Here is a 24,422-nt window from a genome sequence, read left to right as displayed (position 1 = left end):
ACACAGCACGATTATCAAACAGGACTTTCCAGAGAAAGAGAGATAGAGAGAGAGAGAAGAAGCTAGTAACTCACAGCTGGATGAACATTCATTTTCTTTTCTTTTTTTTTTTTTTATGGAGATCAGCTTTTCTTTTCAGGTTTTACAGCTTCTCTTCCAGTGACCTTTTTAATTCATGCATGTTGTGACTTTTATCAAACCACATTTGGGCTCAAAATGTCACGTCTCCGACGAGGAAAGAAAAGCTCGGGCGAGGAGAAAGCCATAAAAATGATGTGGTTATCCCATCATGCTGCCTGTTGTCCTCTTTCATTACATCATCAGAGTTTTCCTTCTCCTCTGGCCATGATGCTTTTTCTGTGCCACCCAACGTGAGAGAGGGGGGGGTGGGCTGGGGTGGCGGCGAAGGGGGCCACAGAGGGCAAACCCAGCGGGGAAATCAGAGCTCTCTCTCTTTGTGTGATTCAATATCACGCTTGTGTACCCATGAATGGATGCCAAGACATTGAGTTCAGGGCCAAAGAACGAGCCGTGGAACGCATAAAGTCTTCAGTGAGGACCGGACCGGTTGGGCAAAGCAGCACACAGTTTATCCACTCATGGAGGGAAATAAAAAAAAAGGGAATTAAGAGGTAAAGTCGCTGACAAACAAATATGGGACAGAATTCCAGCAAGACTCAGACTGACTTCTAGAAATAATTAAACGGGAGTCGGAGCGCAAACCAAACCCTCATGTGAAGCGTTGTGGCAGGTGCATTAAGAATTAAGAGCCCTGTCTGTGCCGGTGACACCGCTTTTATGAAAAAAAAAAAAGCTTATTTTCTTTCCCCCATTCAGAAAGTTGAAGACCTTGAAGCCACTTTAAAAAACTCTAAGAAGTGCAGCAGATAAGGGACCTGCAATTGCCAGAACATCACCTGAAGAGAAAACTGTTTTTTTTTTAAAACCTGCAGTTTATTCTGCATTCAGAGCAGCCGGCGGTACTAAACCTCTAACCCTTCTGCTCACACTCACTGACAGTCCACACGTCAGTGCACATATCCCTCTGAGCCGCCACCGCCGCTGCCGCCGCTGCTGCTCCCGGCTTGGCAAGCCGGTAGGAACGGAGAATTGTGAATTATGAAATTGGATTACGAGTTCGGGAATTCATTGAGCCCCATATTGTCTGTCAGATCCTCCGGAGAATATCGGAAGGGAAGAATATATTATTTGGGGAAAAATGAAATAGGACAGCTAGTGAATTGACGCACTCGTATAATACACACAAGTGGGCGCTTTATGGGCTCGTAAAAAGAGAAAGGGAGCTTGTGCGCAAACAAAAGGATGTGCCCGTAGAAACGGTTGCCTAGCAAAGCTCACAAAAGAACATTTAGCTGAATGAGCAGCAGGTATATTTATATTTGTCTTGAGTGCCGGGTTGTTCTGTGTCACGCTGTGCTGCCACCGTTTCTTCTTTTTTTTGTCTATGAAAGAATCCAGCAGACTCTGAGGAACCCACTGAATAGGCGAAAATTTGCTTGTGAGTATTCGTCGGGAATATGAGCGCGCCACGACTCTAGGTGTGCTGTTCTGTATGTGCGCAGCCTGCTACGCTGGTTAATCGGCACAAGAAGCGGCGAAGCATGATGACAATTCCCTTCGTTATTTTGCCGCTTGCATGTCGTCGTCACTGATGTTCTTTGTGCCTTTGATGCTACCCGAGGATGGGGAGGAAAAAAAATAAAAGTGTGTAGACAGGCGCAGGAAAAAAAAAAATCATAGTTGTTAAAAACACTCCCTTTTAACCTGAGACACAACAACACATATCCACACGGCAGTCTAATTAATTGAATTTCTGAGTGGGCTACAAACGAGTCCTGACGTCTTTACTTCCCAGATGGCTGTAAAGAGAAACGTTATTTACCGCATGGTTGCGTTCATGTGCGTCCATACTGCACCGGAGGGGAGGCGGGAGGGAGGGAGGAGGGAGGAGGGCTGTGTGTGTTTATCTGGCCCCTAAGCCCTCTGACACCCAAATCAGCCGAACCCTCAATTAGTGGAATCAGAGACATTTAAAGAGGAAACGCCAAAGGGAACGCTGGGAGAGAGAACAGCGGAGACGAGACAGTTTTATAAAGGAAGCGCCAGAAGGCCTCAGAGAAAGACGAAGGGAGGGAGCGTGTTCAGAAAACTTGGCTGATGGCAAATCCTTCCATTTTGAAGTGTTGACTAACACACAATACGCTGCATGTCAACGTTTTACTGTCCTGCTGCAGTGCAAAAAAAATACTGAGCTGCTGTTTGGTGGCGTTTAATCTGCTGGGTTTGTCAGAAAATCAAGGTTTTTGGACTCTGAATGCACTTGTCAAGCTGCCAACGTATCAGCCGCGGGGGGACGCACCTCGCACCTGCAGGCCTATTCTGTCGTCTGAACGCGTATTTAACTTTCAGAGACAACTGGTCAAACTCTACAGCGTGACAGGAAAATCACACAGGAACAAATCCATCACAGAGGAGGAGACGGTGTCGCCGACGTCACTTTGCAGCCAGATGTCTTTGTAGTCTATGACGCGACGTAACCAGAGCTTTCTATTGTGCATCTTTTCTCCTTCCTGCTGTCACTTTTATCATCTGGAAATAACACGCTGCCGCAGTTTGGTTTCAACAGGATATTAAAGGTTTTATAACAAGTCTCGGCAGAAAGAGGGGGAAAGTAGAAAAAGGATAAAGGACGGTGAGATTTTTCTTTCTGGGGTCCGGGACAGATTGTCAAACGACTCAACGGTTTAAATCCAGATTACCGCTTCACATTCTCTGGAGGTGAAATATTACATCGAGGCTGAGCGCTCGCTGTCACTCCCACGCCTTTGTTGTCAGCGGCGGGGCGACGATGGAGGAGGACGGGCAGAGACCACTCCAGCCTCCCAGAGCTGCTCAAGATTCAGGCAGAGTGGCAGGTTAGAAAAGTTCGAGCTCTGATTGTTAATCGTTCACAGGTGGGTCCTCGTCCGAGCCTCTAATGGGCGATGAAACACTCTGAGTGGGAAAGACACTCCCAGTAACACTTTGACTAATGCTGACCTGCTCGATTTCCTTTAACTCTCCGTCTCACTCACCTGGTGCTGACGGTGTATTCGGCCTCCATCAGCTCCCTGAATGATAAACTACACAGCTGCTGTCCAGCACAGAGAAGACTTCTCTCTACTGCGGGGACGCTGAACGCCATTTCCTTCAACATGGGTGACCGCTGTCTGAGGTATCGATAAAAACGACACCTCTAGAACTGAGCTTTATGACAACAAACATAGACATGGTGCTTAGCCATGATTTACAGCGTTTAAAGCAACATAATGCAAACATTTTAACAAAAACAATTCAAAATAACTCCGATGGCACACTGACTTAGGGGAAAAGAGCGCGTGTTCATTCCCTGCTTGCTCCCACACTACGGTCGAGCAGGTGAGATCTCACACAGCTACACCACACACCACCAGTTACGGGAAGCTAGCTCAGTGAAGACATCACCACAGAGGCAAAGATACCGAAGAGGACGTTGACGGATGAAGCTGCGAAGAGTAAAAGTGAGAGCGACTGAGCAAAAGGCCTGAGATTACATCTCAGATTGGTTTGTAGTCGTTGGCGAGACAGACCTTCCTGTTGGACTAGTAAGTAACAGTAGCTTGATTGCACTTGCTAGATGTTTGGCTGTGTTAGTTAAAGTTACCATGCTGCCATCTTTTGATCGTTAGCCAAGTCAGTCCAATCCGACAGCCGCTAGCATGTTACAGCGAGACGTTGGCAGCATGTTTTCTGGCTCCAAATCCTTTAACAAGTTGCACATATACAGATGTCCAGTTGTGTAAAAGTGAACTGAACTCTGACTGTAGATGCTTCAAGTTATGTAAAAAAAAAAAAAAAAAACAATTCTTGCATAAAAGGGCTTAGAAATAGCTTATCTGAGCGCTTTAGTCATACAGATCTTCACGTTATTCTTCAGCACCTTATAAATAGATTTTACAGCAGTTCCTTTGGGAATGCTCTGTGACTTATGTGACCCATGTTTTAACATTTAGGCTTATGGTTGGGACATGTAAATCTCATTGGGGAGAGGTTGTGCTCCGCTTTGACCTGAATAAACGCTGAACTAGCTGAGGGCCGCCGGCTCGTCTGAGCTAACAGGATGAGGTTTGCGAGGCCAGACTGAGTTAGATGCTCAGTCAAGTAAAAACAAACACATAGTGTTTGTGGGATGGTGGACGGAGCGGAGCGATGGAAGCCATTTTTAGCTTGACTTTAAACTAATGTCTATTTTATTCATCTTCTGCAGAGGGCGGGGTGTGAGTACAGTCGAGTGTGTGTGTGTGTGTGTGTGTGTGTGTGTGTGTGTGTGTGTGTGTGTGTCCGTTGGGATGTGGTGTCAAACTCAGCTGACTCACATGTAGCCGTGTGAGTCAACCTGCTGACAGGAAAATGCAGCGGTGGAAAGCTGGTACAGGCTTCAGGTATTTTCACTGTCATTTATATAACACACACACACACACACACACACACACACACACACACACACACACACACACTGCACCTATACAGATGCGCACAGATCTCATGTGTATGTTTCACTCTCAGCTCACTGCAGCTGACACACTTTTTCCGGCGCGTTCGGCAGGTTTCAGGTTTTCTGCTCTGTCGCCACACATCCTCTACCTGCGTCTGACAACATTAGCAGCGATTTTAACAGCCTGCGTTCTCTGTGAAAAGCAATAAAACTGTGTGAAATGGCTTAACAGGTCTGTAGGTTTTTTTTTTCTTTTTCTTTTAATATGCACAGTCCACGTTAATCCCTTTTAAACAAATCTCTTGTGGCAAAAAGGAATCCGATGATATCCTTTACCCTCTGTGTTTTTTGTGTCTCCCGTGCAGCTCGTGCACTTATTTTCCTCGCAGCTGGAACTCGGTGGGCACATCCGAACGCTTCCAGAGTCGGGGTCCCTGCAGCTTTAAATAAGAGGCATGCGTGCAAAATTCAGCCCACAAAATGTGTGTCTGTGTGTGTGTGCGTGCGAAGAATTTAAAAAAAAAAAAAGAAAAATGTGTGCACATGTACCCCCACAGGTGCGGACTCCCACGAACCCCGGAAGGAATAGAATCTAGGCTGCACAATAGGAAATCCCTCATAGCATATGAATGAGCACAGAATGCTTGAATTAAGGGAACGGATGAAACCGAGGGCGTTGTGTGTGTATGTGTGTATGTGTGTATGTGTGTGTGTGTGTGTGTGTGTGTGTGCGTTGGATACTAGCAGGGATGACATCCAACCCAGGGGGGCCGGCCGCCTGCAGCAGGGCACAGGTGCTACATTCTACAGACACATCACACACAGGCAGTGTCCTCGCTGCAGCACGGACAGTTAGAGGTGGTGATGGTGGAGGAGGTGGTGGAGGAGGAGGTGATGGTGCTGGGAGGGGTAGGAGTGACGGAGAGAGAGAGAGAGAGAGAGAGAGAGAGAGAGAGAGAGAGAGAGCGCTGCCTGTCTCAGCACATTGAAATGATGGAAGGACACCACCTGCGAAACTCACCGCAGTAAACGAGGAAAAGAGGCACAATGACCGTGTTGCTCTGCTCCAAAAAAACACAAAAAAACAGCTCTTCATGTCCCGTTGTGATAATATTAACGCTATAAACATCCATTTTTTTATTGCACAGCACTGTCAGATGACCTTAGCTACTGTTGACTGTGTTACTGTCGAGAAATAATTAGAGGGAAAGCATGCGTACTGCCACACAGTGTACACGCATTTTTTTCAGTCTCGCTGAGAGGAAAGAGACTCATACTGAGAAAGTTCTGGTGCCAAAAAAAAAAAAAAAAAGTCCCCGGAAATCCAAGAGAGCACAAATTCTCACGTGTGGCAGCACAGAACAAAATGACTTTCTTTCAGCAATAAATTGTTTTTGTTGCTCATTTATGGGAAAAGAAATGCAAATATAAGGACGAGAAGTTTTTGGTTGAGAAGAAAAAAGGCAAAACTGGTGAAACCTGAAACCTGAAACCTGTACGTCTCTGATGGTGCTGATTATTATTTGTCCCTTAAACTTTGGATCTCCCAGTGTGTCTGTCATTTCACGTACTGTATCTATGATTAAGTAAACTAACCGCTGGACCTAGAACCTTAATTATATCTAATTTCCCACTTTTAGAATGACACTAGTCCCAAGTGAATACTTTAAGTATTGTGTGCAGGAAGTGTCAGTAAATGCAGCAGGAAGCTCGAGCAGACACCGGGAAGATTTCATCAGTGAGATGGCAGAGAACAACAGATGTCACTGACAAATGTTCATTCATCTCTTACTATGCAAATGGTCGGAAGCCAGAATCTCCGAACAAACAAATACATCTTAGTTTGTATCTCGCACTGCCATTCTTCACTTATCATCCATTATTTAGGACGGAGAAAAAGAAGAAGAGCGAGTCATCAGGGAGCAGCAGCCACCTGTTTGCTCCCGTCCTGATTGAAAACATCCCGCGTTCATCAGGTTTGTTCATAAAAAATGAACCCATCAGCGCGACAAACAGAGACATGATGAGAGACGGGACAAACCACTTAAAGCATTTTGAGTAGAAAAGTCTGTCATGGCGGTTGTTAGACACATAACTCGCCTCCTCCATCAGCAGAAACCAATCAGAGCTCAATCTGGAAACAGTATCAGCCAATCGTGTGGTTGCACTGACACGAGCGCACAGTTTCAACCGATGTGTTGGTGCAGCTGCAGGAAGGGGAGGCACATTTATAAAAGTGCTCTGTTGGGATGAGCTGACAGTGACAGTGTTTATTATGAAAAACACATTTTCTCTGGTCTCTACATATATAAGCTGGTCCTCCCTGAGCCTGCCAACTCCCTCAATGAGGAAAACAAGTGATTCCTGCAGCCCACCCACTGGTAACACGGCGCTCCTACAGGCTGTTAAGAACCTGCTCCCGTCGTTACGTAACGAAAGGAGTCATTATCATAGGCCGACCTCCTCTGAGCGGTGATAGGAGATATCTGAGAGAAGGACGTTCATCCCCGAGGTGAAGTTCGGTGTGTCCTGCAGTGAGTGTGACATGCAAATTACTCTGTTGTTGGTTGTAAAAATCAACATCAGTGTCTATAGTCTGTCCCAGCTACAGAACAACAGAAGAGACAGTGGTTGTGTTTCATATTTTAAGACAACGTGCCGGCTACAGTTCGTGTTAGCTTGTATGTGTGTGCTAACCACTTCACATCAGACTGCTTCAGTAACGAGGGTCAGTACAAAGCTGGCTTTGCCTCGACACTGACCCTCGTAAAAGGATCAGTCCCAACCATACTGGACCCAGCAAACTGCACCCGAGCCACCGAAAAGTGTCGCCGCAGTTTAATAGTATTTATAGTTGCCTAAGTAAAGTGAAGTCAGCTGGAAATCAGCTAACTAGTTAGCTCCACTTCGGTCCGCTATGCAATGGAGTTTGAAGCGAGTTTAAAGTTAATAATATTACGATGGAGCTTGGTTGTCACAGTAAAAAGTCTGGAAACGTGTGCAGACTGGAGACAGAGACGATGTGAACAGTGTCCAAGAGTTTGGAGACTGAGTTGGAGACAAGCACAGCTTTTGCTAGCTGTTAGCCATTAGCTTCATGGTGGTAAATGTAACAACACATACGAACAAATTAACATTATACAGACACACTAACCATTCTGAAATGTCCTGCTGCAGCCACAGAGTCTGTACTTCTTCAGCAGCCTCTCCTTCTGGGACCCATTCTGGATCAAATTGGTTTGGTTGAACGAAGAAATCTCCGCGAGCCATAGTGATACATATATACATCCTCCAAAGATTAGCGCATGCTACTGCTAACACAAGGGGAATCCTCTCCCTGAGAGTGACATAGCAGGAAGGGCTCTCCAAGTGGGCGTTGACAGACGGAGCTCATTAGCATTTAAAGGTGCAGGCACAGAAACAGACTGCTCTGAATAGAGCTCTGTAGAGCAACTTACAGACAGCTTAAGTTCAGGACCACAGATAGGTTTGGGGCAATGCATATCGAATACAGAGCTGCTGGACCTCTGACAGCTGTGTGAAACTGATGAAAACAGTATAATATGGGACCTTTAAACCTTGCTGGGAGATGTAGTCAGCCATCATCCCATCATTCATTTATTCATCCTCTCATTCAGATAGTGGCCTGGTCATTGTTAGCCCGGAACAACGGCCCCCCGGGGGCATTGCCAAGATGGCTGCTGAGTGGCGAGGCTCGCCTCAAAGGACTCCGACAGGACATCAGAATCACGTCATCTCTAATTTTGTCAGCGATTTAAATTATGCAATACAACACTGCCTGTACGGGAACAGCGTCAGGGTCATAAAAGTTAACATGCATCAAACTCCTTCATCTTCACTCACCATCACATGTGACACCCGTCATTTTTCAGAGGTGCAGGGACTCACACACAGTAAAATGCACCTTGCAGAAAGGACTGAGACACCGTAGTATTCATGCAGGTAAACACGGCACTGGTGAGGTGAAGCCTTTACCCTCCTCACACTGAAAGCGTTTCTGTGAATGCACTGCAGCTGGTGACGGCTCCATTTGTTCAGGCAGTGGTGACGCTTGAACGGCGAGGACTTTTTGTTGATTGGATGATTGTGTTTTTTTTTTGTTTTTTTTGGATCCAGAGCACCAGAAATGGGTTGAGTGCACTCAAAGAAAAGCAAATTACTCCTCTACGCATTCACGTCCTGTATGTGTGCATGTGTGTGTTATTGCAAGAAAGTGAGAGAGAGAGAGTGTGTGTGTGTGTGTGTGTGTGTGTGTGTGTGTGTGTGAGTGTGAGTGTGTGTGCATTGCGTCCCTACGAATGTGTGGGCTGGAAGGAGATTAGTACGAGGAGGCAATATAATCAGCGTTCCTACGATTCAAAACAGGAACCACAGAGTGTGAGATACGGGAGGAGAAGACGAGATCTCTGACGCGTTATCGCGCGGCGCTGATCCTGTTCGCAGAGGAGATGAACCGCACTATCACTTCCTCCATCACTAACTTCAGCTCTTTAAGTGGGAAACACTGTTGTGAACAAAAAAGCCATCTTTTTTTTTTTTTCCTCTCCCTCCATCATTCGCCCTCAGGCACACACACACGCTCACACACACACACAGAATACAGTATACGGGCCTATGGAGTTGCAGGAATCTCAGCTCAGAGGGGGGAATCAGTTTTAAAGAGACGCTTTTACCGCAGCTGTCACCGACTACGAGCGAGCGAGAGGTGCTGATGCTGTGAACCGGCGGCACGTAGTCGGCAGCACCTTTGACAGAGAACAGACTCTGATGAGGGGCATTGTGTGTTCCTGACAAGCTGCTGTAACAAAGAGCATTAACTTGGCAAGCAGAGTTAACAGTTGATGTAATGGCTAATTAATTTGGCACTTTAATTCATGAAAAATAAGTGAGTTACACGGGCACGCTTTGTCGTCGCACTGATTAGGCTTGATTCTATCTGATTGAAAACAACGGAGCGGGGTTTTTCTTTTTTTTGAGACAGCAGCCGTTTAGACCTGTTATCGCTGAACGTGTCGGCGTGGAGGAGTGACAGCTGACGCGGAGCGCCGTGGTCCAAAAAAACAGTAGCTGAGTCACTTGCATGTGCACGAAGATGTTGGGAGACGGAAACACTGACACACTTTAACACTGAAGAACAGAAACACACCATCACAGTCTGCTGATTCAACATGTTTTCTGGTCATATGTCTGTTTATGGAAATGTTTAATAATCGTGGCCTTCTACATGTATTATAGCCTCTTTATGTGTCTAAATGTGACACAAGAACACGAACTATCTGTCTCGGTTTCTTCCTCTTTGTGTACATCTATGTGTAAATGCAAGCAGATCTTAAAAACCCACTTAAAATGCAGCACATTCCGAATCTCGCCGTACCCTCCAGCGCTCAACAAGTCCTTGGCTGCTTTCTCTCCATTCTCTGTGCTCTGAAACACGATCACATGGCCAGAAAAAAGTGCTAGAAAAGATGTATTATGCGGACTGGCTCGTCGCCAGTCATTCTATCCTCCCCAGCAATGTAAAAACACCTCATTTCCAGCAGCGGGGCGGGCAGCGGCAGCATGTTTGACAGAGAGATAATGGAGTTGAATTGTCTTGCTTTTGCTGAGGCAGGTGAATCTCCATGTCAAATGCAGCCGGATGAAAAGCTCGCGTTTGTCCCACATCTCATTTGTCGATTCCTAAAATGGATGTGAGGAAAAAGCACGAGGGTGGGAAAGACGTGTCATTATGTGGAGGGGGAAAGAAGGAGGAGGCCGTAGAAGGAAAGCAAAGAAGAAAACAAAGCGGGGCGACCAAGCAGGAGGAGGGAAATGGAAGATAAGAGGCTGGAGGAGGAGGCGGAGGGAAGCGTGGCGACATCAGACGTACAATGTCCCCCTCTGTCAGCCGAGCTTTTAAGAACGTCTTCTCTGTGCCGTCACGTAAAACCAAGCCGTGAAGTGATGAGCACTCAAGACGTCTACAGCAGCTGCAGGTAGCTAACATGCTTTGTTTTGTTTTGTTTGTCCTTCTGCTGTACAGCTACGTGTCAGGTAATTAGCTTTTAGTGTCATCGTCGATTTTTGTTTTTTGTCGCTGATGTTGATGTTGTGTGATGGAGCGCACAAATGTTCCTCTTTACTCCTCCATCATCATCATCATCATCATCATCATCTTCGCCCAACTTCTGCTTACTCCCTGCTCACTGGAGGCCGGAGGATCCTTTTCTTTAAACTGACAGAGGACTGTTGCTTCTGTTTCCGGCTCTTTATGTGCGCTGTGAGCGTTGCTGTTGCTGCAGCACACCGAGAGCTGCAGACCGAACAATACAGCAAGTCAACCAGACACTCTGAGAGACCAGCAGCCTCGCCAAATACCAGTTTCCCCGTCCATTCAAAGATCCCAGTGGCTGAACTTGCATGTCAACCCGATCCAATACTCAGGCTTTATGTACATGAGTGCTACCTTTGTTGTTTGACCTGGATCAGGTTAAGCTCTAAATAAAACATGAGCAAATGTTTGCAGAGTATTAATACCTGTTATCTAGTTTGACAGTCGGTCATAAAACAAATAAATACATCCGGGAATAAATGAGAGACCGTCAACATATTGAATTTGAAAGATGATGTTAGCAGAGGCAGTCTGGTATACTGGGAAAAAAAAGAAAGCAATGCAAAATGTTTCTGCCCAGTAGGGAGGAATGTACGGCACTGCCCCAGCCGGCAGCCATCGTCATGTTAGGTGGGGAATTCTGCCTGCTACAGAGGCCGACAGAGGCAGAGATTTAAGAGTGGCGATCCGATGGGAGAGATAGGAAGCCAGGCTGAACTCAGCCAGGTATAATTGGTCGGGACTGAGCCTGAAGGTGAGAGAAGTGTGTTGTCTCCAGGACGTCCTCGCCATGCAGAGAAAACCGAAGAGCGGGGCAGTTAAATGATTCACTCCATCCTCATGTTGTAGAACCCAAAATAACGTGTTTCATGGCATATTTTTTTCAACACTTTGCAGAAGTTTTCAATTTGGAACATGGGAGGAAACTTTGGGATTTGGAGACACTATGAAAATGTTCAGGGAGGATTTCTTTAGTGAGAAAAAGCCTCTAATCCCGCTGCTTCAAATGCCTCTGGCATTTCTAAAAGCAAATTTAAATGTCTTGCATTTTAAGAAACCATCGGTTCCTACTCATTACAAAAAAAAAGTCAGCTTGCAGAGACACATAATCCATTACAGGGAACAACAAATCAGAGGCTAAACACAATCAACGTGAAGCTGCAGCTATACGCAGCGCAGGAAGATAACGTAACCTTTAACCAAAGATACGAGCAGACGTGATGAATTTCATCAGGGTCACAGCTACTTGTTGAATTCACTTATTCGTTTACATGTCATAGCGATTTTAGCAAAACCAGACGCGCAGAAAATACACATTTAAAAATCTGTGCAAGTCTGAAGAAAATGAACGGGGGAAGAGTAAAAACAATCACTCCAGTCCTCTCACCGTCAGCCTCTTAAATCAGCCTGTGACTGAACTTTTCTCTGACAGCTCGCTTTATTACCTTCTTTTTCTTTTGCCTGCAACGTTTTACCCCTGCAGTAATTGCCACAAATAAAGAAAAAACTAGACTTTAGAAAGATGAAAAGTTGAAAGTAAGAGAAACAGAAATAACACACACACACACACACACACACACACACACACACACACACACACAGCTTATCTGGCAACATAAAACTCAACAACCACTTTTACCGATCAAAACAGCCGGCGTGATTTTTCCATCAGCTGTATTCGCGTGATTGAGACGAGGACAAGAGGGATAAACAAGAACTTAAGTATGGAACATTGAATGCTAAAAGAGGGTATTTAATTACAGAGAATTACAGAGGCGTAAAATTAATGAAGAGATGTTGAAATTCGGTGCACGTTGGCGGGGGCTCCTCTCAAAGCAAAGTATGCACAGTTGTACAAACACAAACACGGCTCCAGAGTACACTGGAACCTTTTCCTCTTCTGCTGAATATCTTTCCTCATGACTGGCCACAACAGAAAAAAAGGGGGAACAGTGTTTGACAGGCCGCGGAGAGCGACGCCGCGCTCCTTCACAAAGCAGCTCACATGGTAATCAAGCCGGCGAGCGGGCCTTTGAGACGCGAAAACAAAAGGATGACAAAGTGCAGCCCTTGTCCTCTATCTTTCTCCTGCTCTCTGCTCCCTCGCCTCCTCCGATACTCCTACGCTTCATGCAGAGAAAAGAAAAAAAAAAAGAAAAAATAAGATGGATAAGGATATAAAAGATATCTCGGATGATAGGTGAGGTGGAACAACAAAAGAGAAAACAAGTCGAGATGGGAGCCATTCAGCTCAACTAAACAAAATGCAAAAAAAAAAAAGATACTGCTAGAGTTTGGCATCGGGCTTCTGTCAGCGGGGGGAGAACATCAGACTGCTGTGGAGCGGTGGGGAACCTTATCACCGCCACCATCACACTTCTATCCTCTCAGATATGAAGCCAGATGTAACGCACGGGATTTAGTTTCATCTAAATGGCAGCCGCTCAAGTTAGCGAAAGCCCTCAAAAGGCCGAAAAATAAAAAAAAAAAACCTTCAAGATTTCTCTCCCTTGGTTGCTCGACTTCACCCCGCGAAACCTTTCATAAATGCAGATTAAATTCCTTCCCCACCTTCAGATCTGGTTCCACAAACGTGTAAATATTCATAAGCGAGCAGCGGAGGGTGAAAAGGGAATACGAGCTGAAAAAAGTACGGCACACAGGGACAGACACGCTACGGTCAATTTATCCTTTTATATCGAGTGTATCCATTTTTATGACTTTTCAACGGAGCTGTTCAAAAGGAATCCAACAAAAGCCGATTATAGTGCAACCAACACGCCCGCCTCCGAAAAAAAAAAAAAAAAGCGGCACCCTCTTCTGTCTACTGAGGTTTATCTGTCCCCCTCCTTCCTCTGATCCTCCTTCTGTCTTTGTTGCGAGCCACGAAAGAGAGAGGTGACCTTTTCCATTAACCACAGCGACAGAAAGCTCCTTCTGAGCGGCGAGGGCGGGGGTGAGCGCACAGACACACAACTCTTTGATGATTGATCGAAATCCTGCAAGGTCTGGATCGCTTACAGTAAGGCAACACCAGAGCTGATACAGCCCGGCGCTGCATAGAAACCCCTATGAAAGAAAATCCTTCTGCAGAGGTGGGGCGGTGGTGGTGCTGGTGGTGTTGGTGGCGGTGGCGGTGGGTGGGGGGTAAAGAGCGGAACCGAGACAGAGCGCAGGGGGAAACTGACAAATCCCATCATGACAAGGATCATGATCGTCTGCAGTCGATACTCCCACCTGACATCTGCCTCTCTGGCGCTCCCTCCTTCTCTCTCTCTCGCTGGCTTTTTTCTCATTTTCGTAAAAAAAAATAAATAAAAAATAAATAAAAAACTAAACTCAACACCAACTCACTCTCTGCCTCCTTATTCACACCCTGCCCGTCGCCCAGCAGCGTCCCAGTAAAATTGTCCAAATTGTGTGGGCTTTTATGAGTCGCCACTGAGGAAATTTGGGTCTTAATTAAATCTTGATGGCATTGTTTAACAGCGTGATTGCTGCATCATTAGACGCCCCTGCCGTACAAGATCGCCACACCTGAACGGCTTTTTCACAGCGAACCTCATCCGATGTTTTAATCCACTGCGGCTCCGTGTACAAACACATTTACACTGTGGAGGGTATATTAGAAGTCACGGCCACATCCTCCCCTGATGCATCCTGCTGCATGTCCCACCTGTTGCGTGAGAAGGGTGTCCTTCTTCTGCCCCGTCCCCCCTCCTCCCACCCTCCCCGAACGCTTGTCCCCCATTTGCGTCGAGCGTGCCAGCGGGCAGACAGTGCCATCATTCAGCTGCTTCCTCTTCTGCTCCGCTAAACACTGGGGCTAAAGTGCAGACGGCAGCGGGATCGGGGAGCAGCGCACTCACAGACACATGCAGTGACACACTTTTGGGAAAAACAAACCACATCACACGTACACATTTGCCTTCTCTTTTACACTAAATCTCTCTGTTTCACACGCTGACTCTCCGACTCGCTCTCTCTCTCTCTCACACGTACACAAATCTCCTGCGGCAAAGCCGTGGCAGCGTGCCAGAGCTCTCATCTGCATGGGGCAGAGCTGGTACCTTGATGGTGGCTTGTTAGGCAGGCCAACACAAATTTCATTAACCCCGAGGTTAACACACTCTGGACCGGTGTTTTTTTTCCCCCAGCGCGTACGCTCACCTTCCAACCAAGCCCCACCTTTCATCATCCGTCAATCCATCGTCCACATCTGTTAATCTTACATGCAACACTTAGAGCAACGTGGAGCTGCACGGAGGGTATGTGAATTCAACACGTCCTGCTGAGTGGGAAATATTTTAGGGGCTGTTATAAATTCTGTTGCATTTGCTCGAGCATTGGCAAGAAAACAGAGAATGCTAAATTACCAAAGGGAGGACAAGAGTGTAGCTGAAGCATGAACAGGCTTTCACAAATGCACACGGACGTGAGAGCGAGCGAATCCACTCATTTGACAACATGTGTGCAAATTTCTGGATTCTCAGAAGCATCGCAGTGTCGATGTGGAACACTCTGAATCAGAGCTTTGAGAGGAGATGATGGAGAGTCCGCAGCCAACACAAATTTGAAGCCTACTAATGTTGAATGTTGATTTTCTGGCCTCGGCTTGACATTCGGCTAACATTACTTCTGAATGTTTGGAGATCGTTCTGAAAGAGGCAGAGATCAACAAGCAACACACAAGAAACTGGGTGCACGTTTTGGATGTTCGGACACGCGCTTCTTGTTAAATCTGCCTCACAACAATTACAAACGAACGTTACGAACATCTGCAACCATAAAGAATACTTACAGATTCCAGCTCACTTGTAATGCACTGCAGATGAGTTTGTGTATATCCAGTACAGATATAACAGAAAAGATGCAGCTTTTTTGTATTGCAGCCATGTACAGTCGTGGTGTTGATAATCGAAGATGTGACACATCGAGATGCCACAAGATGCATCGTGTATCTTTGTGCATTCAAACTGCTGACAGGTGAATCGCAGTTGAATCAAGTCATGCGGCCGGTAGAGAGCTACACCTCCACAACATGTGCAGGGAAATGTAAGCAAGTGCATGTGCTCACAGGAAGAGTGTGAGGTATTAATTCTCCCTCTTAATCCCCGTGTTGTCTCCACCTCCGCCAGGCGGAGGATGGCGTGTGTGAGTTGTTACGGGGGGACATCGTTCATCCTCACTGTGGGAATTACCCAGAGAGAGATTTACTGGGTTGGTCAGATAAGCTGAGGGGCAGATTCATGGTTGAACTTCCGACAATCCCCAGACAAAAGCTAACAACCGACCGACTGCCACGTGTTTTTATGACAGGCCCCCTTTTGGAATACAACAACCTCGGAGATACAGCTGAAATAACTGTTTTAATATGTTGTGCGATTTCTCTATGTTGGCTAATTTATAGATAATAATTTCTCGAGGAAAGCGAAAAAACAGATTTAAGATTCCAATATCAATTTTACGATCACGGCACTGAGAAATAAAAACAGCTTTCACCTGGAAATCGAATCACGTGCTCGTACAGAATCAGAACTATTTCTGTTAAAGCAGCCAAACAGTGCGACTCTAAAGAATATAAATCACCACATTAGTACTGCTACAATTTCCGACTTCACTCCTCTCAGAGTTTCTCCAGATGAAAGGACTGTTTTTCTTCTATCTCCATCTGACTGACGGAGCTCCTCCACAGCGATACGAAGGCCCAAACTCTCCTAAATGGAGGCAATCTTTTGAAAGCCACACCGCCCAGCTGGGTTCACACGTGTCCCCGATTTAACATGCCCAAACCACTTTGTTGATGCAGACCTGCAGACTGCACCCACGCTGGGCTCGGCGTTCCTATAAAAGCAGCTCTGTCGGAAACATACCTAAGATATACAACACGACTGCCACGGAAATTGCTTTTTTACTAAGCGCGCAGGTTGTTTATGTCTTTTTGTTTTTTCCTCCCCTCTTCCTCCATTAACAACTGTTCTGTTTCACCAAAGGTGCGAGTGTGCACCGTGCTCCGTGCATTATTCAAAAAATCTGAGAAGGTAATTGACAATATTCATTGCTGCATGAATAAATAATGACATGAAAAGGGTGCTGTGTGTGATTTTAAGCACACACACACACGCACACAGAGGTGGCGTCTGTTACCGTTTTGCCGGCAGAGTGGTTCTGGCCGAGGTAAAGCTGACCGACCGTGAGAACCACCGGAGCTAAAATTAGGGGAAGTGACATCGGAGGGCATGGTTACCATGACAGCGAGCCAGCCTGAGGGTGTTGCTGCTGAGATGCAACAACAAGCCGAATCCAACTTCACACTGCAACTGCATCCAAGTGTTTGGATGTGAACGTCCGTTTCTTCTCCAGAGAAGTACATTTACTCAGGTACAGTATTTATGTACAATATTGAGGTAATTTGTTTTTATGAATGGTGCCGTATGTTAGGATAAGTCTCCTGTTCCATTTACACAAATAAGGGCAACATGCTGTATCACCAGAGTAACCGCTAACTGCTGCTAACTGCTGCTAGCGTTAGCTGTTAACTACTCAGCTATGGGCCAGTCAGGTAGCTCAGAGTACAACAAGTAGGAGTGTTGGTGTTGTTTACTGTGGACTGTCACCTGTAGAGGTACAGCGTTGTTAAGAGCTAGCTAGTTAGCATGCTCTCTTCAACAGATACCCTGGAACACGATACATGGACGTCAAAACTTTAATTTCTTCACATTCTGTTGATTTTGGAATGTTTCGAACTAAATTTCTAAAATATTGAACCTTAAATATGCAATATAAATATGTATGATGATAGATGAAGCTACCCATCAGAATATAAAGTGATTAAAATGACTTTTTACCAGCTGCATCATTAGTAACACTTCAACCTTAATGTATCTGAATATCCTTCTTAACCGGGTCATTCTGCATGAGTACAGATTGTTTATATAGCCTGACATTATTTGCCTACATTGCGCTGTCACTGTGAAATCTAGCTTTTTTAAAATGTGTATATCAGCTGATTTATCGATATTATTCCAAACTGTGGCGTTACTACTTTTCCCTTGTTGAAATATCTCAACACTTCCTCTGCACCTGTCGTTATTTCTAGTCAGTTCAGTGGATTTTTCACGCATGGAAGCTTCCCCAGAACCGATGGTCTCTGTGAAAATACGCTGGGCATCGTCGTCGTCATCCCACCAGCATGTTCCGCTCCCATATGTCGTCTCCATGGGCAACCAGGCAGCCAATCTGTCGATGCCCCTGAGACTTCCCCTCTCCGACTTCCTCCTTATTCCTCAAGAGTGGGAGATGATATGGAAGTGTGTGTGTTTAACATGTGCTGTTCCACAACATATTTGTATGGGGGTGGCTGAGTGAATGCATATGTGCGTGCCTCCACATGTGTAATCATAGTTAATCAATAGAGGCCTGTATGCAGCAGCCAGCCTCCTCCTCCTCCTCCTCCTCCTCCTCAGTGGACCTGTTGATGCTGGAAAACAGGGGGGCTGTTGTACAACTGGGTGGCCGCATAGATGTGGCACTCATCTAATATGCACCGCGGCACTGCCTGCCAACACACTTTCTCATTGAAATTCTGATTAAATAAGGCCGGTCTGGCCAGCGTTGCAATCTGAAAACTATTTAATTATACCTCTTTGGCCCTCCTCATCATCACATTTACAACAGCTAGCTCTTAAGAAAATACGGACGAATTCTGGAGGAAAAACACCCACACGCTCACAAAAGTTAGCTGCTACTGCTCACTGCGCTGTAATTATAATCCCTTTGACTGGCCTTTTCACAAACGAGCATGCGGATATGTAAATGATAACAACCGTAAACAAAGCAAATCGAGATCGTTCCCGTGCTGCTTTTGTTCCGTTTCCCCCCGAGGTGACACGAGGAAGAGCTCCCGACCTGCAGTTTTTTCCTCCTCCTCCAGCAGAGATGTTTCACCGGGCGGGAGGTAACTTCACCCTCTCACTTCTGGAGCGACTTGTTCACGAGTGCCATCGTCTTGCCTGTCTCCCTCTCTCTCTCTACTTTACTTTCCGTGAGAATCACACACAAAAAAATAAAAGGGTGAGTGTGCTGCCCATCAGCGTACCATCACCAGTCCATCACACAGCTCTCTCCTGCGCTGAATAATTTAGTGGCAGAAAATCCATTTTCAACACAGCTGTGGCCGACTTAGTGCTCTGAACGATGACAATTCTGTATGAACGCGACCTGATGACACTCACGTTTAATTGATCACTTTACCCGCCAGCCGCAGTTTGATATTACTGACCACATGAGTCCAAAAAGAAAAAGAAAAAAACATTCCACTAAGTATGTACACGCTGATCACATGGTTTCTATTACGGTGACTCGCTGAGGGGATGTTCTGGCTCACTTGGACACCAGCAGAACCCTTTCAGCATGGGACGTAAATGTCACCAGTCAGGTAAGAAACACAGACGTTTCGCTATTTGAAGCTCCAGTCGGGGCCAATCGACACCTGCGGAAGAATGCTTTCCTTTCACCGCCGCGCCCGGATTCTTGTCGGCCAGATTACAGAGTTCAAACACACTTTCCATGACTTGAATTTCCCACATGTTTATGTTGTCGCACAAGGAAGGCACACACACACACACACACACACAGACACACACATATGACTGCCAACTGCAAAAGGGCAAAAAAAAAAGACGACGGCCTCCATGCACAAAGAAAAGTCTCAAAGCGTCCAAGACAGACTCTGCAAATGTTGTATAAACGTATTCACGTTGACAGCAGTGCACCAGGGTACCGTAACAGCGCCGGGGCCTCTCTTTCAGGCCTTTTGCTCCCTCATTATGTTGACCCAGCCAACCAACACGCGAGCACAGCCGAGGTGAGTCAACTGAAGTTTGAAAACACTTGACAGACCGTGTATATATATATATTAAAAAAAAAACATCAGCTTGTAAACCGTCTCCGACACGCTTCTCAAATCATTATTCACAATTAGACCCGACGCAGCCTCAGTGGGGCAATTTATGCCGAGACGTTTACTCTTCTCATGAGTCTGCTGGTCACATGCCAAACTGCGGCCGGCCGGCAAGACTTCATCTGGAGGGCGAGGAGCGTGGCGCCCCGCTGGAGGAGAGGATTTGGCTGAGATGGATCTCATTTCTCATTTCCTCCCAAAATAGGGACGGGCAGGAAAGGGAAATTTGACAAATTGTCATTTCATATTCAAATAAAGGGAGGACTGAGGGGCCAGAAATGAAATCATATTATTTCTACCTGCCCCACCTCGCCTGCTAAGAATCAATGAAAGATTCCGGCGCTGCGAGAGAGAGCGAGAGAGAACACTGCCAGCCTGATATGAATATTTACACACTTCATGGAGCCCCAATTTTCAGTAATGGCTACATCTCACTTAGAAAACCCTCGGTGCGAGAGGGGACATGTTATTCATAAGAGGTTAAGTGAGTTGACCTGCTCAGATGCCTGCTAAATGGAAGACAGTCAATTAGGCACACGGACCGGCGCCACCGCATAACAGCCGGCTTCCTCATCAGACGAGTCGCACAAAAGGCAGACTTAAAGAAATAAAAAAGAAGAGGAACGCAGTGATATCGAAAATAGCAGCGCGCGTCGTGGGCTCTGTGATTTCAGGGAATGAAAAAAGGGGATTGTCGAGCTCTCAGGCAGGGATAAATAATGCACAATGCAGTGATATTGAGCAAATCCGCTGGTATTGGAGGAGCGAGAGTGACCATTAATTAACTTTAGTGTCTGCATGCGCGAGCACGGGGTGTGCAAAATGTGCAGAGCGGTACATTCGACCTAATTAAAGCTGATACTGTACATTGTTTTGTTTGTTGTTGTTGCTGTTGTTCACTTCTCTTGAGAGGTCTGCCACATGCATCCAGTACAATAACTGACGCTTAATTAATGTTAAATTCATTTGGAACAACACAAAAAGTGGGATCTTTTTTTTTTTTTTTTTTGGTTTTCTGGAAGAGAGAGAGTCACTGAACACACACCAACATGTACAGTAACACCTTTCTTTTTACCAGCGTAAATATAAAGCTGCACAACATGGTCAACAAAATCAAATCTTGCGTTTAAGCTGACGGATATATTCAGATCAGGATGCAATTCACAATAAGTTGGGACGACTTTTTATGCATCACAATATTCGCTTTCACTGCAAAATAAAAGACATCAAAGTCAAGAAGTTGTGGCGTTTGTTGGGATTCGTATCAGACAAACATGCTCTCACATCCGGGGAACGAGATCGGCATGTCTGCAGCGCTACAGTGCTTCATTAAGATGCCGCTCATCGACACTTTCTGCAGATATCGTATCGTATCGTATAACACAAAATGCATCTAAGAACCGATATGTTCCAGAACCGAGAGCTCGACACAAACTCGGCCGCAGTCGCCAGGATGAGTGAAGACTCGTCGTCAGGAGAGCTAAATCCAGTCTGTCGCTGGGAAAACCCCCCACGACCGAGATCAGAGACAATGAAATGATCCCTGTGAGGCCGTGAATCGTACGTATGTGTGTGTATATGTGTGTGTGCGTATGTGTGTGTGTGTGTGCATGCACTTTTCAAGGACGTGATAATCATCGGGTATCACTTTACACACAGACAGCTGCAGGAGACAGAGTACACCACCGTCCCCGTGTTACGTCTCGTAGCTGCTGACGGCACATTACACCTTTATGAGTATTCCCTCCATTAATAGTTGCTGTTCTTGCGTAATGCTCGGCATCATCACCGCAAATCAAGCTCTGGTCACTGAGCAGCAGCAGCAGCATGGCGGCAGCAGCAGCAGGTGGACGTCTTACCCTCCCCCCAAAAAAAAACCCCACAACCCCTGATATTTCTTCCACGTCTGACTGGCAGGCCTGTGACCTCTGAGGCCACCTCCATGAACGGCCCTTTGATTATTAACGCTGAAGGCGGAGGTCTGGCATCCGACCCCCAACCCTGACCACCGCCGTGCTGTTGAAGGAAACTATTGTTAATTTATGAAGACACGCTGCCTCTCGGTGTGACTCGTTATCTCTGATCCTGCCCATCACACCGACCTCCGCAGGAACAATCAGCTTGGAGGGGACGGTTTGTTTTGGGGTTTTTTTGCAATCGTCATAAATCCACGAAACTGATGTTCGCAGAGAGACTTTATGAGGCTGTGGTGTTGCTCTGATCTCCGATCTGACTGCTGTGATCTACTCTCCTTAGATCTGTGAGTTTATAGAAGACTTACGGTGCTTTATGGGATGATTATCTCCTCTGATGTCACCTCGATATTTCTGTAAGACGCCTGCAGGAGCCTGCAGCTGCACTCAGCATACTGACTTTACAGTGATGTTACACTAGTTTATGGAATCACCTCCTCGGGTGTCACTACAGTATTCATAAAGGGGATAAATGTTAAATGTCATGTTAAATGTCTTTAGGGGCTGTTAGTGCGCATCCATCAGGGTAAAAGACAAAAAAAACTAACCCTGCAGACAGGTTGCAGACTGTCTCTTACCTTTCCCGTAGTTGAAGTGCAGTTTGATGGTCTTGCCCTGGTTGATGTGCAGGTAGGTGAACCACACGGCGGAGGTGAGGAGGACCAGCAGCAGCAGGAGCTTGAACTGCTTCCGGATCTTCTTCACGGGGAAGCGCAGCATCCTGGCTTCAACATCCTCCGGTAGCCGCCCGGTAGAAAGTCAGAACGGGTCCGGGAAGAAGTGCTCGCTTCGCTTCGCTTTTTTTTTTTTTTAATAGTTTTTTTTTTTTTTTTTTTCTGGTTGTACTGACAAACTCTCCTCCCGGTCACAGCGCCGGCATGTGACCCGGCCGGCACACAGGGGGAGTGTTAACTACAGACGGCTTCCAGCGCGTCTCGGCCCCCCGGAACCACCGCGGGGTGACGGCAGCGCCAAACTGGTCGTATCCTCAGATCCGGGTCCAAACACCTCCGTGGCGGTCATTGCTTATGAATGCAACCCGGCTGTCTCCCCCCCTTCCCCCTGTGAACAGCGGGGCTTGTAAACAAGCTTCTCCTGCTGGAGTTTCCAGGCGGCAGCGGCTGGACAGAGGAGGAGGTGGAGGAGGAGGAGGAGGAGGAGGAGGAGGAGGGCAGCAGGGGAAAAGGCAGCGGATCAAAAGCCGCTAAGTTCAGCCGAGAGTGTGACCAGAGGAACAAAATAGCAGTCCGGCGATAATCTACACAAATCCCCTGCGGCTCAAGCCTCTGCTGACACCGCGTCGCTGATTATTCTATCGGCTACTTTCAAGGATCATCCGCGGGAACCAGCACCAGCACCAGGACCAGGACCAGGACCGGGATCAGGGGCTGTGGCGTACAAGTGCCAATGAGCGAAAAGAAGAAGAAGAAGAAGAGGAAGAAGAAGAGGAAGAGATCCAGTTTCCATGTGTGAGCGCACAGAGCACCTGCGATCCTCCTGCTCGTCTGAGGAGCGCAAACGGAATTAAGGAAAAAAAAAAAAAAAAAAGAGGGGGCCTCCGGTGAGATGTGATCCAGGCTGGTGAAGTGTGTGTGTGTGTGTGTGTGTGTGTGTGTGTGTGTGTGTGTGTGTGTGTAGAGAAGGTAACCTGATCGAGGGTTCAGGTGGCGCGCGACCAAATGTCACAGCCCCGCGCGCTCCATCTATTGTTAAACACAGCTGAAAACTGAGACTCAGATTCACATGGAGCGCGTTTTTTTTCTCTCTCTCTCTCTCTCTTTTTTATTTAAGTCCTGCCGGGAGAGGAGGGGCGATCAGCTGTCATCCTCCTCACTCGGGTTGGCTTGAAGCCCCGCGACGAGTAAATAATATCACACCGATGTGGATCGGAACCTGGGAATGCTCCATGGCGGCGTAAAGCAGGAGCAGGAGGAGGAGGAGGAGGTTCGGGTAGAAAACAGTTTGTCTTTAGGTGTCCATGTGCGTCCGGATGGTCCGCGATGGTCTCCACGGGCAGGTGCGTTTCTCTGCACACACACGGAAAAAAATCTCCCCCCGCGGAAAGTGTCCTACCTGAGCAGCAGAACCGGCTCTCCCCCGGGTCGGACTCGCACACGGCGCTGTGTGGCGGAAGCTCTGCCGTGTGTTGTTATTCCACCAGGAGCTTTTTTCCCTTTAAAACGCCGCAATAGCATCGTCCGACCCGCTTGTCACCGCCGCGCGCAGGGAGGAAACCCAGCTGAGCTCCGGGGAGGAGGAGGAGGAACCCGCCAGCAGAACCGACACCACACGGAAACAACATGGTCCAGTTTGTAGTTGTTTCTCAGTCTCTCTTCTGTGTGTAACGTAAAAAACAAACAAACAAAAAAAACCCACAACAGAGGAGGTTCTCCTTCCTTTTCCACTGCACAGCTCCGTACGCCCATCAATTGAGCATCTTAACGGTGCAGAGCAACCTAACCTGGGCGGGCGGGCGGACTGACGAGCCCGGCGTCCAATAGGAAACCTCGCAGAGGGTTCCGAGGAGGCGGGACCTCGAGGTTCCGCTCTCACCGTTGCTTGGTACCCGTGTAATCCATCATCCAATAGCTGAACGCGCATCCCTGAAACTTGTTAAGGTTTCATATTGTTCCCCTTGAATTCAAGGCTCAGCGGTGGTTTGATAAGAATGAAGATATTGAAGTGATGTGCTGGGAAAAAAAAAAAAAAAAAGGGGGGGGTAATGATTTAAATACCATATCTGCAGGGCCGGAGCCAGGACGGTAGAAACACTGAGGTCATGCCCCCCTACAGCCCCCCCACACACAGATAACAGCTTGAAATAAATAAAATATATAATAT

At 46.8% G+C, this 24,422-nt stretch overlaps 1 protein-coding gene across 1 annotated transcript in view; it reads right to left on the bottom strand.

Moving 5' to 3' along the window:
• The window catches only part of b4galnt4a (beta-1,4-N-acetyl-galactosaminyl transferase 4a), a 140,188-nt gene extending 115,925 nt beyond the window's left edge, over positions 1 to 24,263 (bottom strand). Inside the window, exon 1 of the mRNA XM_037108267.1 lies at positions 22,160 to 24,263. Within this exon, the coding sequence (XP_036964162.1) occupies positions 22,160 to 22,301 (142 nt within the window). The 5' untranslated portion in view covers positions 22,302 to 24,263. The remainder of the gene's footprint in view (positions 1 to 22,159) is intronic.
• Positions 24,264 to 24,422: the final 159 nt, after the last annotated feature.

The sequence above is a fragment of the Acanthopagrus latus genome, chromosome 8 (genome assembly GCF_904848185.1).
Source record: "Acanthopagrus latus isolate v.2019 chromosome 8, fAcaLat1.1, whole genome shotgun sequence".
Classification (NCBI taxonomy): domain Eukaryota; kingdom Metazoa; phylum Chordata; class Actinopteri; order Spariformes; family Sparidae; genus Acanthopagrus; species Acanthopagrus latus.
The sequence above is the reverse complement of the archived record's forward strand: the minus strand, read 5'-3'. Positions and strand labels throughout refer to the sequence as shown.